The 23,138-nt window shown below is 41.9% G+C and overlaps 1 protein-coding gene across 4 annotated transcripts in view; it reads right to left on the bottom strand.

Annotated features, from left to right (window-relative positions):
• LOC143036944 (uncharacterized) overlaps positions 1-23,138 on the bottom strand; it is a 91,926-nt gene that overhangs the window by 48,809 nt on the left and 19,979 nt on the right. Inside the window, exon 1 of one of the 4 annotated variants that reach the window (XM_076204975.1) lies at positions 14,037-14,172. The exons of the other annotated variants lie outside the window; for them this stretch is intronic. Within the exon in view, the coding sequence (XP_076061090.1) occupies positions 14,037-14,069 (33 nt within the window). The 5' untranslated portion in view covers positions 14,070-14,172. Of the gene's footprint in view, positions 1-14,036; positions 14,173-23,138 lie in introns of those variants that run through there. 4 annotated transcript variants of the gene reach the window in all.

Here is a 23,138-nt window from a genome sequence, read left to right as displayed (position 1 = left end):
TTAAAAGACAAGCCCTGCTTTTCGCGCCAAAAATACAGCTTGCCTTAGTGAAGTTCGCTACACCGAAGGGGATCGTCTGTCATTCGCTAAAATATCACAATCAAAATGCAATGTAGACACGAGACAGTTCTTTAGGTCAGATAACATTGTCTCACGGTAGCGAGAATAAAATCAGCAAATCCCCATTTCGTGCTGATGAATTAAATCATATTCAGCGTTCATTTTATTTACTTCTCTCAGTATTTTCTGTTCATGCTAAATTCGTTTACCTTTTCAGTATGGTGTCATGTTTGATCCAGTGTGTTCTGGCTATCGTCAGACGATTTTATTCACCTAAAGGGGTCGGGGGGATGTGTGGAGGGGGAAATGACTTTTTGTAAACATTTCTAACCAGGTGGTACATCCCAGATAAATATTTTCTCTGACACTCTAACACCGGATGACTATTCAGCTTAGAGGTCCTAGACCGGAGTTAGCTCTCACTCTTATATTTTCTCTTTCGCCTCTCATTCTCCTTTTCCTTCTCTTTTTGTACTTCTTCTTGTCCTCCTCCTTTCTGCTTGCTTCTGGACGTACGGTCGTTGGGTGCCTAGACGAAGTCGTTTGGACTTCTGTTATTTCGGTTGATCAAACCTGAAGTGTTCGGGATTCCTCTGGTCGGAGTCGACCAGTCAGCCCCTGCATGTGGCGAGAATGTAGGAAGTCTTGGAAAGGTGAACTTGTGCTCAAAGGAACCGTCCCGGAAATCACAAGACGGGCCTTAGGTGTTTTAGATAGTTTTGATTGACGTCGTAGGTAGGTACCTGCGCCTGATGATTGAGGGTCGCATCTAAAAAGCCCTTGTGGGTCTTGTTCTGCCCTATGGATACAAGACTTGGGGTCTCACCCGATACTAAATCAAGACAACACCTGTCTGATCGCCCATCGGCATGCACGAAAGATTATATTTGAATGAAAGAAACAGTATCTGCGTGCATATGGATGGATGAGGTATCTACATGGGAGATTGGCATATATTTCCATGAAATGGTAAAGGGTGTGTGAAGCTTCTGTTGACTATGAGACTCATCTACAGACTTCCTGCCCACATTGTCTCAGCATGGAAGGATTGGGAAATACGAGGACTAACGTATGAAAGGCTTTTGAATATAAGGGAAAACAAATATTTGCAAGCTACCTCCTTGCAGCACTCCCTTTGAAAGATTTACTGAGTACGCATTCCTCTTAGACATCTTTAGTTTACCGCCGGCGCGCGGGAACTTGTCCGAAATGCATCATTAAACACACACCTGAGGAGGAAATCCGCTAAGGTTACCTTCTGCTTTGGCCACAAAAGTTGAACAATGAGCATTAAGATACGCACGTGGACGGTAAGATGTCCCCACCAGGTAGAGAAAGTCATGTGACTACGGCCATGCGATGTAACAATTCAAGCACTTGTTCAAGCATGAAATTCAAAGCTGCCGTTGTGTTTAGCGGTTGTTCTCCCATGAAGTCATCTTAGCCAAAATGACTTCTCAGTAGCAGTGAATTGCTCTCATGAGTTCGTGATAGGGTGTGTGAAAACACTCTACAAGTAAGTAATAGGTTCTGAAACAATAGTTGTAAAGAGGTAGAATGTGAATGGAAATAGAAAGCTAAATGCGGTGAGCTGCAACAGTGAAAGTGCTGTGAGACGCTGATAGCAAGGGCGTAGCCTTTTTTTTTTTCTCAAAAGGGGTGTTTCACTGTCATTTACCCGCCAGTCCATATGATCTCTTATATATTTTTGTAAGTAAAAGCTGAATTACTCAACTTCGCACAAAGGCAAACAAAACCAGCTTAGAGGTGATATTTCAACCTCCAAACAATATGGTATGCGTACGTCAGTGACTGCTAAAAGTGAGAGAGCTGATCAATCCTCGGTTTGGTCACTGATTTTATACGAAGTAGAGATGGAACATGATAAATAAATATATCATCTATTAAGTTAATTTGAAAGGAATGTTTGGTTTCAATATCACTAAAAATGAACATACGATATATAGTTTTCCTTCCTGGGAAGTCACGATATGCTGGATGTCTGACGTCACCCATAGGCAGAGGGCGTGCACACCACTCACGCCCGTGCATATTGCCTTTCTGCGCACCAATGCAGTTTCATATTGCTATAACAAGATTTATAGAAATATCAAAATTTCAACAAAACCTTAAATAACATGCATAAACCGATAGACTACTTTGAAGCAGATTGTAAATATGCCTCAACATGTATAAAAGGTTTACATTTGTTTGCACTGAGAATTACGACCCATTCCATTTTGATGTATCTCCTGTGGCCGGTTTGGTACTGAACCAAAACTGACTGCTCACCCTGTGTGAGCTTTGTGTGACCTTATTTCTACAGTTTATTGTAAACTGTAGCGAACCAGGTACATTACAATGTGTATTTTCTGGTCTTGTTGCGATGTATACATGTATATGATTTGAAATTGTCTTTATTCAAACACAGTGTATGGTATCTATCACATCGGTCAGAGCAGTTAGACCAAGAGGCTAGGGCTAACCAAGATGGCAGGCGTTGGGAGACATTGTGGGCTGTGTTATATAAATATGCGTGAATTTTCAAATATTTGCAGCTCTTAGTTTTGTGGTCTTGGTCCTAACTCTGACCCATATATATATATTTCCAGCCATGATACACAATTATGTTTTTGATATAAAACAAAAGTATCATTTCATTGATGCGACCCTGACTGTAGCCTACGTTCGACCAGGGACTATGTGGCCATACCCAGCCACCCATAGCATTCATTTGCGACAATGCTTATGTTAATTTCACGTCACATCTCAGGCCCATTCAGATCCTGATACAATGGTTGAGTTTATGTTACAATTAGTTGCGAACGCATTGTAGGCGATGTTTATATCTGAGGTATCATGCAAAACGCGTATATGAGAATAGTGCATGGCGCCACTATCTACCTAGCATCCGATCCTCTTTCTTTTAAATCATCTCTACAATCCACTATGCACTGTCTGGAGTGGCTGTCACACTCTTAGCAGTGAGCTTAGATTTAGGGAATTTATTAAGACGTTGACAATTTTTCCTTGTAACGGGAAGAACCAAGTTGAAATGTAACAGCGATTTCAAGAATCCCTAGGCCGTAGGACTAGATGTACAGTTTGGCGGTTGGGGAGCACAGGTGATATTTATAGAACGTCGACGTAGTACTCGAAATTCTCTCGTACAAGTCTTGGCGCACACGCACACGCCAGGGCTCGAAGCAATGCAACGACGTCTCGTTGTAATCGCCCTACTTGGGGCAAACTTGCCCTATTCAAGGTGGCATTTGACGACCAGGCTATAATACTGGCTTCACAACCGGTTTATGTCCATCATTGTCTGTGCAAATACCTGCTCTTCGGTTAAGAAGTTGTAGTAACATGTCTGCGCCTTCCTGGTAGCAGAGAAAGGGCGTGTAGTACAGTATTAGGTTTCTAGCTGCACTTGCAATAATAGAAGAGGAGGAGGAACAGCAGCAGCACTATTAGTAATAACAGTAGTAGAAGCACCAACAGCAGTAGTACTAGCAGTATACTAGTCGATGACGACTACACTGGTTACAGTTTTAGTTTGAGTGGCACTTAATGTCTGTCTCGACGTTGTGCCCTTTAGCAGCTGAACACACCACAAGTAGCAGCTGTCGTGTTAGCTCTAATACAGTGGCACACGTCATAAATCTGCTCATTCAGACCTGTTCAACAACGTGACATGTAGACTTGTTCCATTTAGCACCAGACTGTCCCATCCAACAATGAGGTGACCCAGAACATTTCAGTGAAACCCTTCAAACATGCCCGATTTAACTCAGCTCAGTCGTGGCTCCTTTACCGGATGGGATGGGAGGATACCTGAGGCAGTGGTCCAGAGATCACCAGGGTGGCAATAGTGTCTCATAAGCAGATCCACAAACCAAAACTAGTAGGAATTGATGCTTAGCGATGTGATGAAGCGATCTTCATGAAGCTAAGGAACAGCAGTACATAAATATATGAGATAGGTGTGGAAACATGCTTAAAACCCATGGCCAAAGAGGACTATTAGCGATGCTTTCTCCCTGACTTCCGAAAGAAAGAAGAAAAAATCTGCAGTGGAACTATTGGTTTCGAGGGAAAATAGATGTCTTCGTGGAAGGATTGTTGTAATGCGGTGTCTGCACTGCCGAAAGAGGTTGGTAACTAGAAATGCATTTCCAGAGACAGTGCCTGCATTTGGAGCAACAGTGCCTGCATAAGGAATGTTGATGCTCGCTGCAGCCGTCGAGGCGTCGTGGCTTGGGCCCAAACCCATGCCAATGCCGGTGCCAAAGTTTCTACAGGTATGCAATACATACTGGCCGTCTCTACCCCCCCTCCTTTTTTTTTAGGGGGAAGGAAAGTGGGTATCAAAAGGTGTCTGCCAAAAAAAATAAAATAATAATAATAACAATAATAATAAACCTGATGTCAGGGTGGCAATAACAACGAAAAATTACCATGAGGTTTCTTTTTTTTTCTCCCAAATCAAATGTCCATTTTTTCATGTTAACTAGCGCTAACATAACCAATGCCTACTCATTGCAATGCCGCACACTCCACGTGCCAAACGACAAACTCACGCGAGATGACGGGTATGACAAACGTAACGAGTTAGCAACTCGAAGAGAATGCTGCTCTGGACCAAGCTAACGGTCGCGGCCGGTGTCAACTATGGAAACGACTCCAGACTGAACGAAACACCAAAATTTCCGTTATTAGTTGGCACATATACTAATTTATTTACTTATTTATTTACTATCCTTATCCATTATTTATGTATTACATATTTATTGATATATTTTGACCAACGCCTGGTTAAAGGTGGGGGTGGGGTCTTCTAATGACTCGGTTGATACTAATGTTATTTGCGTAGTATTTGCATTAGCGAACTAGAAACGATAATAACTTGTAACATTTGTAATGCATACAGGTTATTTCTGGATGGGTTGGTGATGGTGATGATGATGATGATGATGATGATGCCTACACACCAAAATAGATTTATTCTAACAACAAACGACCCTATCCACCTTCGACACAGTAACGCTCTCCAGAGAGACTGTGACTGCCGCCAGGCGATTTTATTACCAAACCGAGGGAGCACCACCGCATTCAATGGGTTACAAACTCATCACCTTCGTACCCTCCTCGTGAACACAAAGACCCTCGGTTCGATCCCCAACAAGACAGATGCCCTGGCCGTCTGATCAAGCAGGTGAAATACATATGATAGATCCGGCTGTAGTTAGGCGCCTCCTGTCGTATGTCCCTCTTCATCCTTCATAGTACACACCTCAAGCAGATATTTGGATTTTTTTTTGTGAACAAAACGTTTAATATATTTCCTGGTACAATGCAAAGTGAATGCTACACAGGAAAGCGTATATATATATATATATACATATATATATATATATATATATATATATATATATATATATATATATATATATATATATATATATATCAATGAGAAACAAACACTAAATTTGTACAGTGAAAAGTGCGAAAGAACTTTTAACCAGGACAAAGCGACGAGTGCCAGTATGTACCGGCTGTTACAAAAATATATACCGAAGCTGTCGAGACGCCACGCTCCCGATTTCCCACTGTTTTACCGGACCGATGTACTTATCACAACCAAACGCAATCATCTACTGGGATCAAAAAGAGAAAATGCATTATGTGCTACAGGTTGCACACCTCGAGAACCATCTACCCGGAGCTAGAAAAGAAAATGTACTATGTGCTATAGGTTGCTCATTTCGACAAGGCCTTACGTCAAAATACGTTTAAGCTTTTAACGGTCATAGTGGTGGTGGTGGTGGTGGTGGAAGTGGTGACAGTGGTGGTGGTAATGGCAGCGGTAGTAGTGGTGGCAGTGGTGATAGTGGCGATGTTGGTGATTGTGATAGTGGTGGTGATTGTGATGGTAGGGTTGTTGTTGGTAGGGGTGTTAATGGTAGTGGGTGGTGCAAAAATACAGTCCGTGCCAACTGCAACTAGGTTGTATCGAGTAAACAAACCAACAAACAACAAAAATGACTCAAAGGAGAAGAAAAGGTGTGCCACCAGCAATCTAGCGAGAGCACGCATCTCTCCCACACTTCCTCTCTCTTCTCTGTTCTTGTCTCCCTCACTTTATCCTCCTTTCACCCTCCCTCCCTCTCTCTCTCCCGCTTCTTATCCTTCTCATCCTCCCTCCTGCACGTCTCCCTTACTCCCCCCTCTCTCTCTATTTATCTATCTCTCTCCCCGCTCCCGATATCTGTGAAAATACTTACTTGCTTATTATATGTATCACATGCAAGCTTATTGATTTCTGTTTTATCTGGTCTCTTCGTCAACCTGGACGAGATTGTCTGGAATCAATCAGAACAAGACACTTAGGAGTACGTCTATGAGGATGTATCCTGGGGAATTCACCGAACCAAACGGACACCTTTCCAAGTGCACCGTGCAAGACTCGAACTCGTGTATGACCTCTTTGACATCTCCAGACTCCTCTAACCGTTGCGCCACCTGCAACCCAACCTCCCCCCACACCCACACCCTTCCTCCCCCGGGGTGCATCTGTTGGGCGCATCACCGGGACAGAGTCCCTCTCTTCCTTCATTCCTCCTACTCCATCTATCCTCCATATGGAATGAGACCCGGAGACATTGATGAACACGACCGGCCTTGGTCACGGGTCGTTATGGAGAGTCGTGGTGGCGTTGGTGGTGGTCGTGTTAATTGTGGTGACGGTAGTTATGGTGGCGTGGGAGAAGGTGGAGGGGTGGGGGGGAGGAAAGGGAATGAAGATTGTGCGGCAAGTGAGGCACCACCACCACCTCCACCACCTCCACCACCAACTGATCCACAGGTGGCAATCGGCTCAAATTAAATTCTCTCTCTTCATTTTTATTTTATTTATTTATTTATTTATTTATTTATTTATTTATTTATTTATTTATTTGTTTATTTGTTTATTCTTTTCGGAAGCACAGACGAGGAGCTGGCTCCATAGCATTCCTCAGACTCGAGTGAAATAACGAAAAACGAGTCCATTTTCCACTGTATACAATGTTTTGTTTCTTCTATTAATAAAAGTGAACAACCACGGTAACATAAACGCTGGTCAGTGTACAAGGCCTGCATAACGCGGCTCGGCAGAAAACTCCAAAAGAGAATAGGCGTAGCAGCCCAAAGGAACAAGTCTCCTTCTGTACTGTGTAGCACCTTTCCTTTATTCTGGCTGACGCTTGGCTATTTCATTAGTCTCTTTGGCCCACCACAGTTGTCCCTTTCTGTACACTTTTTTTTTTTTTTTTTTTTTTTTTTTTGTCTTTCCCTTTCCCTTTTTTTATGTCTGAACCAGAGGCTTCCGGGATTGGTCGACGTGATTTTCATAACCATTCACGGCCACTTTGTTGTATACGTCATCACCTGAGGGGGGTGTGTGTCACGACTGAATAATCTGATTTCCCTGATACAAACAAAATTTATTGAAACGACAGTAGAGATTAATAATCTGAAACATTTCTTAGCATCTTTTCGAATTATACATTGATTCTGGTGCGCCCTTTAAAGATTTAGTTCTGGGTAGCCATTTTATTGAGATCATAGTCGTTACCTTAGTCTCGACCTCTGCCGAGTGGTGATGTGGCTTAAGCGCCTTCAATTCCGCAACTCACATAAAATATTCTTATAATTGTAGTAAACACCTGAATATGGTACTGCGCAGTCACGAAACGTGTCCCCTTTTGAAGAGAGTTCCGAGTGGTCAATAACCCAAATCTTGTGTGGTATCTTCACATTCTAGAATATTCACCTAATCACGTGTTCTAACCATTAGCAAACAGATGTGGGGGGTCTCATCTTAAGAGAGAAAATCGTCTGACGGGAAGCAGAATAAAATATATGAAGTCGATAGCCGTTCCCTACGGGTTGGTAGTGTTATTACACTCATCTTACACGTGGTAAAGAAGCAATATGTAATGAAACGTATTAAACGCGTATACCAATTGCACCACGCTGGTGCTCGCTTAAGAGTTGGATAAACAAACAAGAATACCTCTAGACAACATCTAGATTAATCCCATTGTATTGGTGGAATATCAGAACTTCAGTTATTACAAATTTGTAATCGCAACAAATTATCAACGCGAAACAATCATCATAACTGTAATTACTGGGAACTGAATTACGCTTGAGTATCATGACTTTACAGCATCACGACGGAAGAAAATAGCACGACTGAAAGAATTACAAAAACATCACGAATTAAAGAACTAGCACAAAAGTATAAAGAAAAATAAGTAAAATGGAACATATCAGGTGCAAAATGAATTGCAATATATGTACACACACACACACACACACACACACACACACACACACACACACACACACACACACACACACACACACACACACATATATATATATATATATATATATAAATATATATATATATATATATATATATATATATATGTATATATATATATTATACACACACACACACACAGGACAGCTTCCAGAGAGGCAAACTCGAATGAACGAACAAACAAACGAACACACACCCCATATCGCCTCCTTATCAGTATTCGTCACCATCGCACAATCACAGACGTACGCATGCGCTCACGCACGCACACACAACATAGAACTCAAACAAGCATATGCATGTGCACACACGCACAGTATACCCTGGTGTGATATAAATACTAGAATGAATAAATCCACGATATACATATACATCCAAATGAATTGCGTCCTATATTCCTCAACACTGATGAAATCCAAAGCAACTTGCTGAATTTAAATATAACGACATATGTAGCAACTACAACAATGTAGGAGTCGACGTTGGGAACATGAGTTGGTGAACAGGGCGTTTGACTCTGTCGTGAATTATTCATTCAATAGTTGTCAAGGTACGCTTGGGTATTATGTAACAATTTGGCAACTATGGTTTCTAGAACAACTTACGTACTACACAAGTAGAGACCCTGGTCTCTTGTATATAAGTGATCAGGTGACGTATTGTCCTGCCTAATGGCGGACGATTTCATTCAGAGAAGAAGGCGTTGGGAAAGTCTAGAATATCGTCATACACACACACATGCATACACATACACACACACACGCATACACACACACACACACACACACACACACACACACACACACACACACACACACACACACACAAACATACACACACTCGCTCACAAATCCGCCTTCGGAAGCTCGGGGAGTAAATTGTATCATACTACGTACGTTTGGGTGATCAAAGGACGGTTGTTGTTGCAATCTGCCAAACCCACCTCCACCCCAGAGTCTTATTTTGGTTGCAACGCTGCCAGAAGCGTGGCACTCAGCTGCAACAACGTCACAGTGCATCGTTGAGTGCCAAAGGCAAACCCCTGTTGCACAAGAACCTAGAGTTAAGGGGTTTTTATTTAACCGCGGTCGTAACTATTGGCAACGTCGCAATCATTCTGAAGAAGGGCACATCTGTCATGGGAGTGTCGTTCCACCCTTCGCTCTGTTCCATTCAAAGTGAAAAGGTTTTCTTGGGGAGAGGTGGGTGGGTCTAATTCCTTCTCTATGGATGTTATTCAGTAACTCAAAACAAAACCGAATACACGAGTGAGAAAAAAAAAATTCGTGGTAGAAAACAGCGGTATTTTTTCCTAATTTGACAGAAACCCGTACTATTACCCTTCTTCCCGTCGTCTTGTGCTGGAGGACACCTCGAGCGTCCATGAAGAAGGGCTCGATGCCATGACCTTCACGAAGAGTACGACTAGTGGTCGTAGGTGCTGCAACATTTGGGTTTCTGTTATGCAAGGCTGCCATATGTTGGTGTTTGCGATAACACGACTGAGGCTGAGAGGATAAGGGTGGGAGGGAGAGATAAACACGGGCTACAGAGAGAATGGGAAGATAAACTAAAACAGGGAAGACAGTGAGACAATGATACATTGGGTGGATTGAAGAGGGAATGGGTGGGAGACGAGAGACTGAGTGAGTGTTAGGGGGGCAGGGGGAAGGAGAGGGAGGGTGGGAGAGGAGAAAGAGGGAGGGAGGGAGGGAGGGAGTGGGGATGGAAGATGCAAGAAGGTCCCCATCTGGTGTGTGAGAGGCTGCCTGAGAGGGAGCCAGTCACGTATGAGCGCCTGCCCGTCTCGGGCGTCTAGAATCTCGCGGGTCTTCGTAGACATGGCGGCTCCCAGCGGAGTTCCTCTCGAATAAGAACTCTTCCCCACTCTTCGAACCTGCCAACGCAATTGCAGAATAGAGTCAGAACCGTTGGGGGAGGCGGGGGTGGGAGAGGAGGGAGGGGGATGACGAGAGGAGGTACCTCAACCTCCCAAGCAACCAACGGCTATCGTACGTACGAACGAACAAACGCACGCGCACACTACAAACGACAAGACGTAGTAAGCCTTGTAAGAGCGAAATCACAATATAGCGTGCACGGACGGGCAGTAAATATAAATATACAAACCATTAAACAAGCAAATAAACAAACTTATGGATCACAGAATGGCACAATTATATACAAAAGCGAGGAAATAGATAAAAATGTAATCGTATTGAGAAGTTACGGGAAACTATTACGAGGAAACGTGAGGTCACTTGGTTACACACGGCACACGTATACATACACACCATCCCACGTAACCGCGCCAAGACACGGGCACCATGACAACGAGCGACACCGACAGGGAAATTAAGGTAATCGGCCGTCTAGTCAAGGCTAACCTCCATCGAGAAACGAGAAAAGGTGGAAAACCTTCACAGTATGGAGGTTGAAGAGAAGAGCGAGCGGCCACTCAAAACCCACACATCTGAAGGAAAACGACGAAAAGGGACAATTTCGCCAGAAATCATTCTAATGAGACATCTTAAATTATTTCTTCGGGGCAATTCCTTTTGATTTCAGTCTGATGTAGGGTCGGTCCCTCAAAAGACAAGGGAAAGATAGGGAAAGATTTTTTTTTTTTTTTTTTTTTTTTTTTTTTTTTTTTTAAGTTTTGTCCCTGAAGAATTGGGGATTGAGACCTGGGGGATTTTCTTTCTTTATTCTGGTTGTCCCCAGGGGATTTCTTCCGTCTTGAGGATTCGCTCCGTGTGTGTTTGTGGGTCAATAAGATCATGGTAACAAGTTTTACACAATTTGTTTTAGTTATTGAGACTACCTTAATTACTACGAACTCCACCCTAACCCCGCTCGGTGTTTGTGTCGTGATTCACCATGGTTCAGCATGGTCTTGGACCACGTGTTGGACTCGTGATTGACAGCTATTTCCCTCCCGTAAGATAGCTCAGATCTCGTATATGACCGATCTATGGGTAATGTTGTGACGTTTACACGGCCGCACATCCCCAACTCCCCGCCCACGAGAGTTGGAGTAACGACTCGTAGCGCAACGATGCTAAAATTACTTGAGCCCTGGGCGGGATTCGAACTCGGACCGCTGTAGCAGTCGTGTGTGTGTGTGTGTGTGTGTGTGTGTGTGTGAACGCGGGCACGCACATTGTCACTTCATATAACTGCAGAAACAATGGGTGGGGTAAGTAGTCAACCACTACCGGGTGCCTTGGCCGTGACGTAAACAAGAGTTAGCGCATGCGCAGAACGAAGGGTTGATGCATGCGCGCGCGCGCGCGCGCGTTCTTCCTGACACGAAGCTATGCAGTACCCCATGGGGCTCTGTTGGGATGGAGAGCTCAGGACTGTGAGACAGAGGGATATAAAGTGCAAATCCTCATGAAATTAACATTAAGGGAGTTAGTAATTAATAAATGGATAATTGATAATGATTAATACCTAATTATTATAATCATAATAAGTTTAAATGCCAAAAAACACTACACGTGCAAAAGGTAATCTAATTCTAAGAAGTAAAACGGAGGGTGTTTCCTGGGAGGATGAAATATACAGTTTGGGGTGGTGGTGGGTTGGGTGGGAGTGGTAGGATGGTAGGATGGTGGTGGGGTGGTGGTGGTTGGGTTTGAGTGTGGCATGATCAAGGAGACGTCATTCACAGGTTGATGGTTAATCAACCCTAGCGAAGTTTCAGTCTTCAAATGATCAGATTTTTTGGCAAACCTCAAGTAGACCAAAATTTGAGCCCGTTTTTCAAAAATTGAAACAGACTTTGTGTGTGTGTGTGTGTGTGTGTGTGTGTGTGTGTGTGTGTGTGTGTGTGTGTGTGTGTGTGTGTGTGTGTGTGTGTGTGTGTGCGCTCGCACGCGCTCGTTATCCCTTTTTGTTTTAGTCGGCCTCGTTATGCACCAATAGGTCTCCTGTTAATTTGCTTTCCCTTTGCACAATGTCCATACCCTATCTTACGATGATGCAACAAGTTACCGCTGAAGTCTATCAATGGTGAACGACTATACTTATGAAATTCTGTTTAATGCATCACTATATGTGTATCACACACACACACACACACACACACACACACACACACACACACACACACACACACACACACACACACACACACGCACACACACACACAAGCTAAAAAGTCCATATAAACACGTACATCCCTTCAACACCATCTACATAGCAATTCTTTGTAGTGCACGTAGCGTTAATTTCTCAAGTTTCAAATATCCCACATTTACAAGTACGCCCTTCACAAAAGAGAACTGAAAAAAATGCATTAAGCGGATATAGTCGCGTGGCCAAAAGCTCAAAGGAAGCTTCACACGACCCGACGTCATCTGAGAGAGGAAGACAGAATGAAAAACAAAAAGAAGTCGTCTTGCGCGTGCCAAGACCTTTCCTGCGCAAGGGACGTACTACGCTCAGACTAAAAAGACCCGAAGTAACTTTTCAAACTCACCGTGCAAAGTGTAACGTTTCTTGGTGGATATTTGGGACTTGTTTAAAATCCAGTATCTATTTTACATTATAGATTATCTTCACGTCTACAATTCTCTCTATCGGAAACAAAGAAAATGGAAATTCATTTATTCGGAACGAAAATTCCCGAAATTTAGGGAAATGCGAGTCTCTTACATCCCAATATACTTTCGAAAAGCGTTTGAGATTTAATGAATTTTGAAAACTTCACCAAACTCTTCACAACCAACCATTATACCTCACCAAGTGGATCTTGCCCATAGTGTTCAGGAACACCAGGGCAGTTGGCAGTCATCGGAGCTCCTGACACTGCCACTTTGTTGAAGGAACCGATGAAATTATCATGACAGTTTGAGAAAGTGACCTGGGACTGTGCCGACATGCTTTAACCCTTCATCTCTCATCACTAGTCCCTCTCCTGCTGAAGATAAACTTACACCATGGCAGGTGGCAGTCACTGGGGTGCCGGAACTGAGACCCTTCGGCTTTAGCACACACTGATCTTCAGTGACATTTAGACACGACCACAAAATATCCAGGACCTATGCCAGTAACCCGAGAATGTGATCGGTTTCTTCCATAACTCCCGTGTTACAAGCCACTGACTGTGTTAACTTACAACAACAACAATAGCCTCCCTGACTTGGTTATGCTCTTCACAGCTTTCCCACTATTTAACGCCAGATGTTGCTGCTGGGCTGAAGGACAGACTCGGGTGAAGGTAGTGCCTCGGCCCGCGAAGATCCCACTTTACTCGACCACTGTCCCCGAGTTTGAGCCTCGTCTGTAATTACCCGGAATGCTGACTGTCACCGGCTTTTGAAAGGGTCAGTGCCTTGCCCAATGACGAACAAAGGTTTCAGTTGTTTCAAGTATGGTTATTTGTAGGCCAAGGACCATGGCGACGGCGACAGGAAAAAAAAAAAAAAAAAAAAAAAAAAAAAAAAAATATAAATATATATAAATATAATAATATATATATATACACACACACACATACATATACATACACACATATATATATATATATATATATATATATATATATATATATATATATGTCTGCTTCATGTGACTACAGGAAATAAACTGTACTTACATCAGTCGCCCTCGTATACTTGTCATAACCCATTACATCTGTCACTAGTTCTCGAGTCTCTTGTATGTACCATCAATCTTCATATCTTCTTTGCGCTACTTTCCATCCGGCAACAACGTCACAACCATTCCTGGGAGGAATGCTCACTGCCTAGGCCATTATCATCATCCAGTGGCATAGCCGTAGTCACATTCACACACTCTCAGAACTTTCGCAGGTGAGTTGTCAAGTCACCTTTTTTCAGATTATTTTTTCTGGTTAGAGACAAGCACAAGGGACGGTATTTGGTTTAGAAAGGACGAAACGCCACAATACAAATGGAGCACTGCACTGAAACAAGCTTGATCCTCGGGCATTTGGAGCACCAACTGCGTGGTCTGTTTCTCAAAGCATCACACCCTCACTGGCATAAATACCAAGGCTAGGAAAAAAATTACCATCGCAGTACCCTTGACAACCTTGCCATAGACGTCACAGTAAAGACGTGTCGTCACTAACCACGTGACAACGAGTGACAACACTAACGTGAAACTGTTAAACACCTGGCAACAATCAACAGGTGCCAACAACGCTAACCGTTTTCAACCCTTGGGATACAATGCCGAAGTGCCAAGCCCGTACACAGAGCAAAAATGACCTTGTCAGCCTCGGCAGGCTAAGCCTCGACTCAGTGCCAACGCATTCCCTCGACCCAGTGCCAACATTCGAGTCGAGTGCCAACGTTCGTGTCGCGTGCCAACGCCCGTGCCAATAATCCTGTGAGTGGTGGTTGGATGCGAAGGTCTTGTAGAGACCCTTGCTCCTAGCCTTACACCTTCCATTGAATCACTCAACGTGTTTGTCTTCTTGCAAGGGGAAGTGCGTCCTTCACGTGAATAACCCTGACAATGAGGGATTACAAAGGATTACAAAGGCGGAGCATGCCGACAGGAGACCTTTTGGTCCATATCTAGGTCGGATGCGAAAAAAATCATAATAATAAAATAATAAATAAAAACTATAATAATGTAAATAACAAATAAAATACATAAATAAATGCATAGGTATAGTTAAATAATAAACAAACAGGTAAATAGTAAATAATAATAAATTGACATATAACTAATAATAAATGAAGACACACACAGACACAAACATATGCATACTCTTACTCTCTCTTACTCGGTTGGTTGTCAGGCCGGACGGTCCTTCACCGCTTTCACTATGCCTCTCCAGATGGTTCTATCCTCTGCCAATTCTTTCCAGTCCTCTCTTGGTGTCAAACATACGCATGCACATGGAAAAACCTGCTACTGCTGTGCTGTGGTAGTACGTCATTAATCAAGTAATTTTATTCAGCCAAACGTGGGACATTACGAAAACTGACTGACATCCCAATCGATCGGGGACACCTGTCAGCCGCACCTGTCAGAATTAAAGTATCCCACCAGCTTGTAACGTCATCTGCTCTTTATCCCGTTAGTGTCATGGCTGCCTCTACAGACTTTATCATGGCAAACGATGGAGGATGTATATGTATGCATGTATATATATATATATATATATATATATATATATATATATATATATATATATATATATATATATATATACACACATACATTCTCCATCTCTGCGAGCTCGCTGCCAACATCTGTTGTGACAATCAAAGTAAAGGTAATAATCTTTCTTCCATCAGACACAAAAACTACATCTGAGGCGGCGATGGTCCAACAGACCACAACCACCATCATGTCGAGCTCGATTCAGACGACCCCCACCCCACCCATATAAACCTTCCTTGCTAATGTCATGACCCTTGCTTCATGTCAGTTACCTAACCGTTACAGGCCTGCCATCAATGTGAAAGCCTCGGATCTAAGTGGTAAAGCCATTGTGTGCGTGTGTGTGTGTGTCTGTGTTTTCTTTGTTAATACGTAGCGTTACAACCCTTTCAAGTCGGTTGCACTTGGCCAGTGGTATCTACTTGTTATCAACTTCAGCTGTGAATTTCTTATCTACGTTTGGGAGAATAATCTCCACCTTGTGGGCATTATAACAGCCACTGGGAAGGATTCTGGGGGAAGATTCAAAGGTGAATGACTTACTCATAGAAATGAAAGTCGTCCAGGAAGAATTTGTACATATGTCTTTCAGATCATGAACACAGCATGCTACCAACTACGCCATCGCAACTCTCTCCCTCTCTAAAAAAGGAAACGGACAAATGATCACGAGGGATGAGGAGAGACTTAATACATTGCAACAACTCTGGCTGATATTTTTTCACTGTGATATCTATATATATCTATATCTATATATATATATATATATATATATATATATATATATATATATATATATATATATATATCAACCACAATACACTTTAATTCTAAGCCATCAACATTGAGCGAAGCTCGAGGAGGCCAACTAAGTCACTAGCACTTGTCACGTGCTAGCCCAGGTTCGAGTCCTTGGCCGTGCCACGTTTCAATTTCTGCATGATGGCCTCCTCGAGCTTCGTTCGATGTTGATGGCTTAGAATTAAAGTGTATTGCGGTTGATAAAAATGTATATCTGTTCATTGGGTTCTATTCAGTGTTATACTCCCTGAAACGGAGATTAGGTTTGCTATAGGCATTACCATCCAGTCACTGGATGGGTTTGTTTGCCGGGTCCTATGTCGTTTCGTTTCGTTACACTCGCTCTCGCCTCATAACAAAACGGTCCTGGGATTGATCCCCAATGCCAACCAGTGACGGGCATGTACCCTGGCTGTCTGTACAAGTGGCAGTTTCATTCAAGATGCACTTTCAGCTCGTTTGTTTCACATCGGAAGGCTCGAACACAGAAACAAGTGTTCACATTTTTTTTTGGGGGGGGGGAGAAGGACGTCTATATGGTAAATAGAACCTCATAAGGCAAACCGAGTTTAACAGTAAACTGTCAGTTGACACGTGACAACAGTACCCCTCCCCCACCTCGTCTTGTTCTGGTCTGTCAATCCATCTTCATCTGTGCTGTTATGGAGTCCGTGATGGTGCAATGAGTTGGCCCCGCTCGCTTGGTGCCCTACATGTCTATAGTTCTAAATCTTTCTTCCATGACCCTCATCATTAAAGTTTCGTAAGTTAATTCACCCTTGCATCCACAGAACCGTGTCCCGTATCCGCCAGGGCGGATAATCGGAGCGGATAATTGGGTAATCTACCGGGTAATGGTAAAACAATACAAAAATTTCAAAGTAATTCTTGTGACGTCCAAGTAATATAAAACAAAGATGATTGTAATTAATATGAGTTGTATAATGGTCTTGTGGACCTGAACAAGAGAATTCCAGACGTAAAATAAAATCACGAGTAATATAATGATGATATTATGATAACAAAAAGGAACAACAATGGGAATTACGAGAACAACGTAATGATATAATGCATATACTCAAATTCGACCAGGTGAATACGTACGCGCGCGCGCACATACATACACACACACACACACACACACACACACACACACACACACACACACACACACACACACACTCGCAGTGTCTAATTTGCTCTCAAAAACCATTCACGAATTTAAGAGCAAACCGCGAGATACAAAGGCTCCCGGGACACCACGAGCGTAGCTCCCCTTCCCGTAAAATACAACTAGGTAAATACACACACACACACACCAAAGGAGAATTACCGAAACAGACTAAATGACCAGGATGGACTTCATCGACCTGCAACGGCCTTTCTACGTTCTGTTCCTCTTTATTCAGTCACGGGACCCTCCTCGCTGTGGACGGTTGGTGACAGCCACCACCGCGGGAGTCTCCCCCTGTCTGCGTCCGTCTCATGTCTCTGTCTCTTGTGTCCCTGTCTCTCCCACAGCGCCATCACCAACAACGGTCTGCTTTCAGTGTACACTTGAACCCACCCGACTTCAACCCCTCCTACCTCACCTCACCCCCTCCCCATCCCCATCTCACCCCTATCAACCTATCTCACACCTCCCTAGGTCCCCCCCCTACCCCCTAGTTCAACCCCGTTCACCCCTTCCTCCTCTCCTCTCCCCTCTGCATCCTACAACAAGAACATGGGGAAAGGGGAACCTTAAGTCCCTAGTATACCATGGGATCTCACAAATACGAGGGAATTTAGGGGTCCCTAAAACAAAATTTTGTTTTTGGGACCCCAAAACCCCCAAGACTGGCCATATCTCCACCTCTACCGTGAAAATAATTAAATAATCTACTTAAGAACACAAATGGACTTTCTTTCGATTACTAACTTTGTAGGAACACAACATATGTCCTAAGGTCATTATGTAACACATCTTTTAAGTTTGTGTGTTTTACAGCATCGAGGAGGTTACAGAGGAAGCCTCCAAAGAGTAAGATATTTGTCTTTTTAATGAATAATATTTATGACATTAAACATCTAAAATGTTAATATTAAATCGTATAAAGTGAAACGAGACCATATCACAAATCAACAAAGCTCCGAAGCTGAGTAAACACAAATGAATAAGTAAATATATAAATGAATACATAGATACAAATACATATATTAAGAGGTCTTTTACTTTTGTATTGGGGATGGTCGAATGAAAACGTACACTCGCAAATTAAATTAATAAACAAATGAATATATAAAAGCACCCGAGTCTCTCAGTGATGAGTACGGAACGTAACCACAATTTGCTTCCCTCAAGCAGTAGAGCAATAAATGTACCAACATCATCCTCTCTTCCCCTATCAGCTCCCACCCCTACTACCACTCCTCCTCCTCCTCCCTCGCACCCACTCAGATCTCAAGGTCAGACTGGGGTCGCCAGGATCACGAGGACTACAGTTCTTGAGGGCGAGCTAAATAAAGGCTCACACTCGAAAGTTCACCGCGAGGCCCGGGCAATCTTAACAGTCGCGAATATGAAACGCATTGGAGCAAAATTTTAAAAGAACGGGAAATTTACTTGTTGGCAACTCCGACTAAATGGGTGGGGGATCTATGGTCTGAATCACAAGTTGTCACACAACTTTCCGTTCGCTAGACTGGGCCTGGGAGTTTCAAAGGACAGGCAACTATTGGCAGGCATTTACTGCATCCTTTTAGTCCAGAACAACCTAAACGTCGTCAACAAAGAACTTCATACAGAACATAAAACTTACTCATTGGAAACTGAGCCAATAAACTTCACTGAACAGGCAATCGTCTATGACGGGCCCAAAAGAACCAACACACAAATGAAAACTAATATGTGTTAACTTTATGAGAACAGGAAATGTGGATAACTTCTGTCTCGGGTACCTGAAATACAAATAATTATTTTACTTTTCTGCAAGATTGTTCCTACGAGAGTTTGCTACTAAGCTTGTGAGAAACGCTATGGCAGAATCTTATCAGAGAACGATAAACTTTAAACTTTTCACTCCGGTGACGTCGACTAAAGGTCTCTGGCATTAACGGAACTAAAATACATCCAAACTATAAACATACAGACCAATAACCTGCCAAAGGGGTATGGAGATAAATGCTATAGGTTTATTGAAGTAAAGACAATCTAATAGGTTTCTCGCGAAGGCAGGAAACAATCGAAACGATTCACATGCTGGTTCAGCTGGGCTCATGGATTTCTCACACATCTATAATTTATGACCCGTGCCTTCCCATACGTATTATCTTGTGGACACATGTAAACATGGGACAATCCACCTTCTCGATTTCACCAAATCATAGAATGTTTAACACATTTCTGGCTGCGATTATGCTAAATGCACTGCAATATCATCCTAGGATTTAACGTAGGCCTAGAGCTCACCTAGTTTACCTAGAAAAGATCAAAGTACCTACAAATCTGGGGACACCATCGGGGTGTCTACTAGTTTCGATGATATAAAGGCAATGGTACCTCGTCGTTGGTTATCTTGTTTCTAATCAATCTAACCATGACACCTGATATTCCTCTCATGAGTAAATAAAAAAAATAGATACAACAGTCACAATGACAACGATAATCATTACAATAATGATCTTACTACTGCTAATTCTAATAATATTGATTGATGGTTATAAAATTTAAAAACAATATTTATGATTATACAATTCTAACAACAACAATAATAATAATAATAATGATAATAATAATGATAATAATGATAATAATAATAACAATAATAATAATAATAATAATAATAATAATAATAATAATAATAATGGTAATACTAGTAATAACAGTAATGATAATGATAATAGTATTGATAGTAATACTACTAAAAGTAATAATAATTAATAATAATCATGACATCCATTATTTCGACGAGATAATATACACAAATCACGACCCTCCTGGTACTTCAAATATCCAACCTTGACTTCAATTCTTCTCGTAGTCATATTAATACCTCCACTGTTGACACCAACACACACACACACACACACACACACACACACACACACACACACACACACACACACACACACCAAACGCACGTCACAAATATAAAAAATTATCAAATAATAATAAAATTTTATACTGGGATGCATACGGTATACTGCTAAATTGATTAAAGATACGATCATTTCAATTGGCTACAAAACTGTAGCTAGTCAATGACCCAGCAGATTCTTTGGTGTTCCCCAACCAATACACCATGGTAAACAAAACACACACAAAAAATCCATAGTAATCATCACTCAACATCGTAGACTAAACAAACACTCGTCAACTCTGCCTCACACAAATCACAGACGACGCAACGCTACCACACAGACACAATCACAATACACATAGGGTGGAGGGCATTTCACCCAAACGCCCGCCCCCCCCTATTTTTTTTATCTTGTGTGCAATAACCTTTTGATGTCAAAGGGCATCCATTGACAACAACGCATTACATAGTGTCATATACTCGCTAGTAGAGCAATCTGACCTAGTTAAGTATACGTTTTACAATATAGCTAAAGTAATTCGTGAATAAACGACAAAATTCCTGCGATAAGAAATCAAATGAATAAATATATAAATAAATTAATAAACAAATGAATACCAATAAATCAATAAATCAACAGACCAATACCATTCGATAAAAACAAATTCCCTAAAATATCTAATTGGCCATAATCCCCCCCATTAAGACACGCTTCTGCAAAGGTATCTCATATTGGCTGAACGGCTGTACCTGACAATGACGTCACCTGACGATGACGTCACCTGACGATGACGTCACCTGACGATGACGTCACCTGACAATGACTTCAACAGCTAATAATTTATAATTCGATTAATCCTCTATTTCATACTTCATTCTGGCTACCGCCAGGCGAGTCTATTCACCAAGTGGGTGGATGGGAAATGGCCCCAGGCAGTCACACCCCGCACATGAATGAAACTGCTGGGTCAGGCGGAACTGTCCAGTACAATGCAACTGTGTTGAAAGTTGTTTGCGTGCGTACGTGCATCATTCACGTACGGTACAATGTTGCAATGGAACCGCTTCCCCCCACCCACTCCCACACTACAGACAACACGGAAGGGGATATGAAAGTATAAATTCTATTATGACAAACTGTGTAACTGAAGTGGATGATTTTCTTTGTATGACATGATAATTCTTTGAGAGTATCAACGTTGAGTTGGTGCTGGGACATCTCTTTATATATACATACATACATACATATATATATATATATATATATACATATATATATATATATATATATATATATATATATCAAGTGAGGCCACTAGGATAAGGAATCATAAATAATATCTGTCTGTATCCACTAAGGTTTACACAACAAATACACTAAACAACTATCATGGCACCTAAACCCTGGACGTTCTGATAAGGTTCGGCAAGCACAATAAAGTGATAAGTGCAAGACCATGTGCTTTAGCTAAACGATGAGAGCAAGACATTTATTCTCCTCTTTATCAATTTATGATGCGCGTATTTTACGTGAATCAGCTCTCAGTGTGTGTTACAAGTGTATATTGTAGCTGCCGTCAGGCGATTTTATTTCGTTGAGGAAAACGTCCTCTGTAGCACAGTTCAAACTCAGTACCAAGAAAATAGTGCTTAGTCCACACGCTGTTATCTACTGAAAAGCTCTAAGATTGGAAAACTTCCTATGTTCTCAAAGAAGTTCTTAAATCTGTATCTGTTATTCATTTACACACATCTATGTGTATATATATATATATATATATATATATATATATCAATATATATATATATAAATATATATATACATATATATACATATATATATATATATATATATATATATATATATATAAACCCCAATACACTTTAATTCTAAGAGCCATCAACATGAGAGACTCGCGGAGGCCAACGTGCAGAAAATGAAACGTGGTATATATATATACTGTATATATATATATATATATATATATATATATATATATATATATAACTGTAAACATACTCAAACATACATACAAACACAAAATACAACTATAAACCAGCCTAACCATGATACCAAACACAAATAAAACCAAAAACCATCTTTCCAGGAAATAAAAGAGCCAGACAAACGACACAGATGTGAACAGGCCCTCGAACACGTGGAGCCCTTTGTGGCAAAGAGTATACACAAGGACTCCCACTAAGGAGTACGAACGGGGGTGGGGGTGGGAGGGGGAGGGGGTGGGCAATGAGGGCGCACAGGATTCACGAGGTCCACAAAGGCTTTAACAAGGGTGATGCAAACAAGGTCATCATATTAAGACAACAGGGCAGGACTCGCAGTAATAGATTTAGACTGGACAAATTCAGGTTTGAGAAGGAAATAGGCAAGAATTGGTTTACTAATAGGGTGGTCGACGAATGGAATAGACTTAGTAACCATGTAGCGAGCGCTGAAACTATCGGTTGTTTTAAGAAACGGTTAGACAACTTTATGGATGGGGATGACAGGTGGTGATGGATATGGAGCTGCCTAGTGTAGGCCTTATGGTCTCTTGCAGTCTCCTTCATTCTTATGTTCTTGTGAGGTCCCACAATCAAACACTGTCAGTGCCCGGTGGCCCAAAGGCTTTGCAAGCATCACAAGTGTTGTCGACGATGAAACAGCATCGTGAACCAAAGAACAATTACAAATC

Source organism: Oratosquilla oratoria, chromosome 21, assembly GCF_046742065.1.
Source record: "Oratosquilla oratoria isolate Oo_2021 chromosome 21, ASM4674206v1, whole genome shotgun sequence".
NCBI classification, from domain to species: Eukaryota; Metazoa; Arthropoda; class Malacostraca; order Stomatopoda; family Squillidae; genus Oratosquilla; species Oratosquilla oratoria.
Note: the sequence above shows the minus strand (reverse complement) of the source record. Positions and strands in the feature narration are given on the sequence as shown.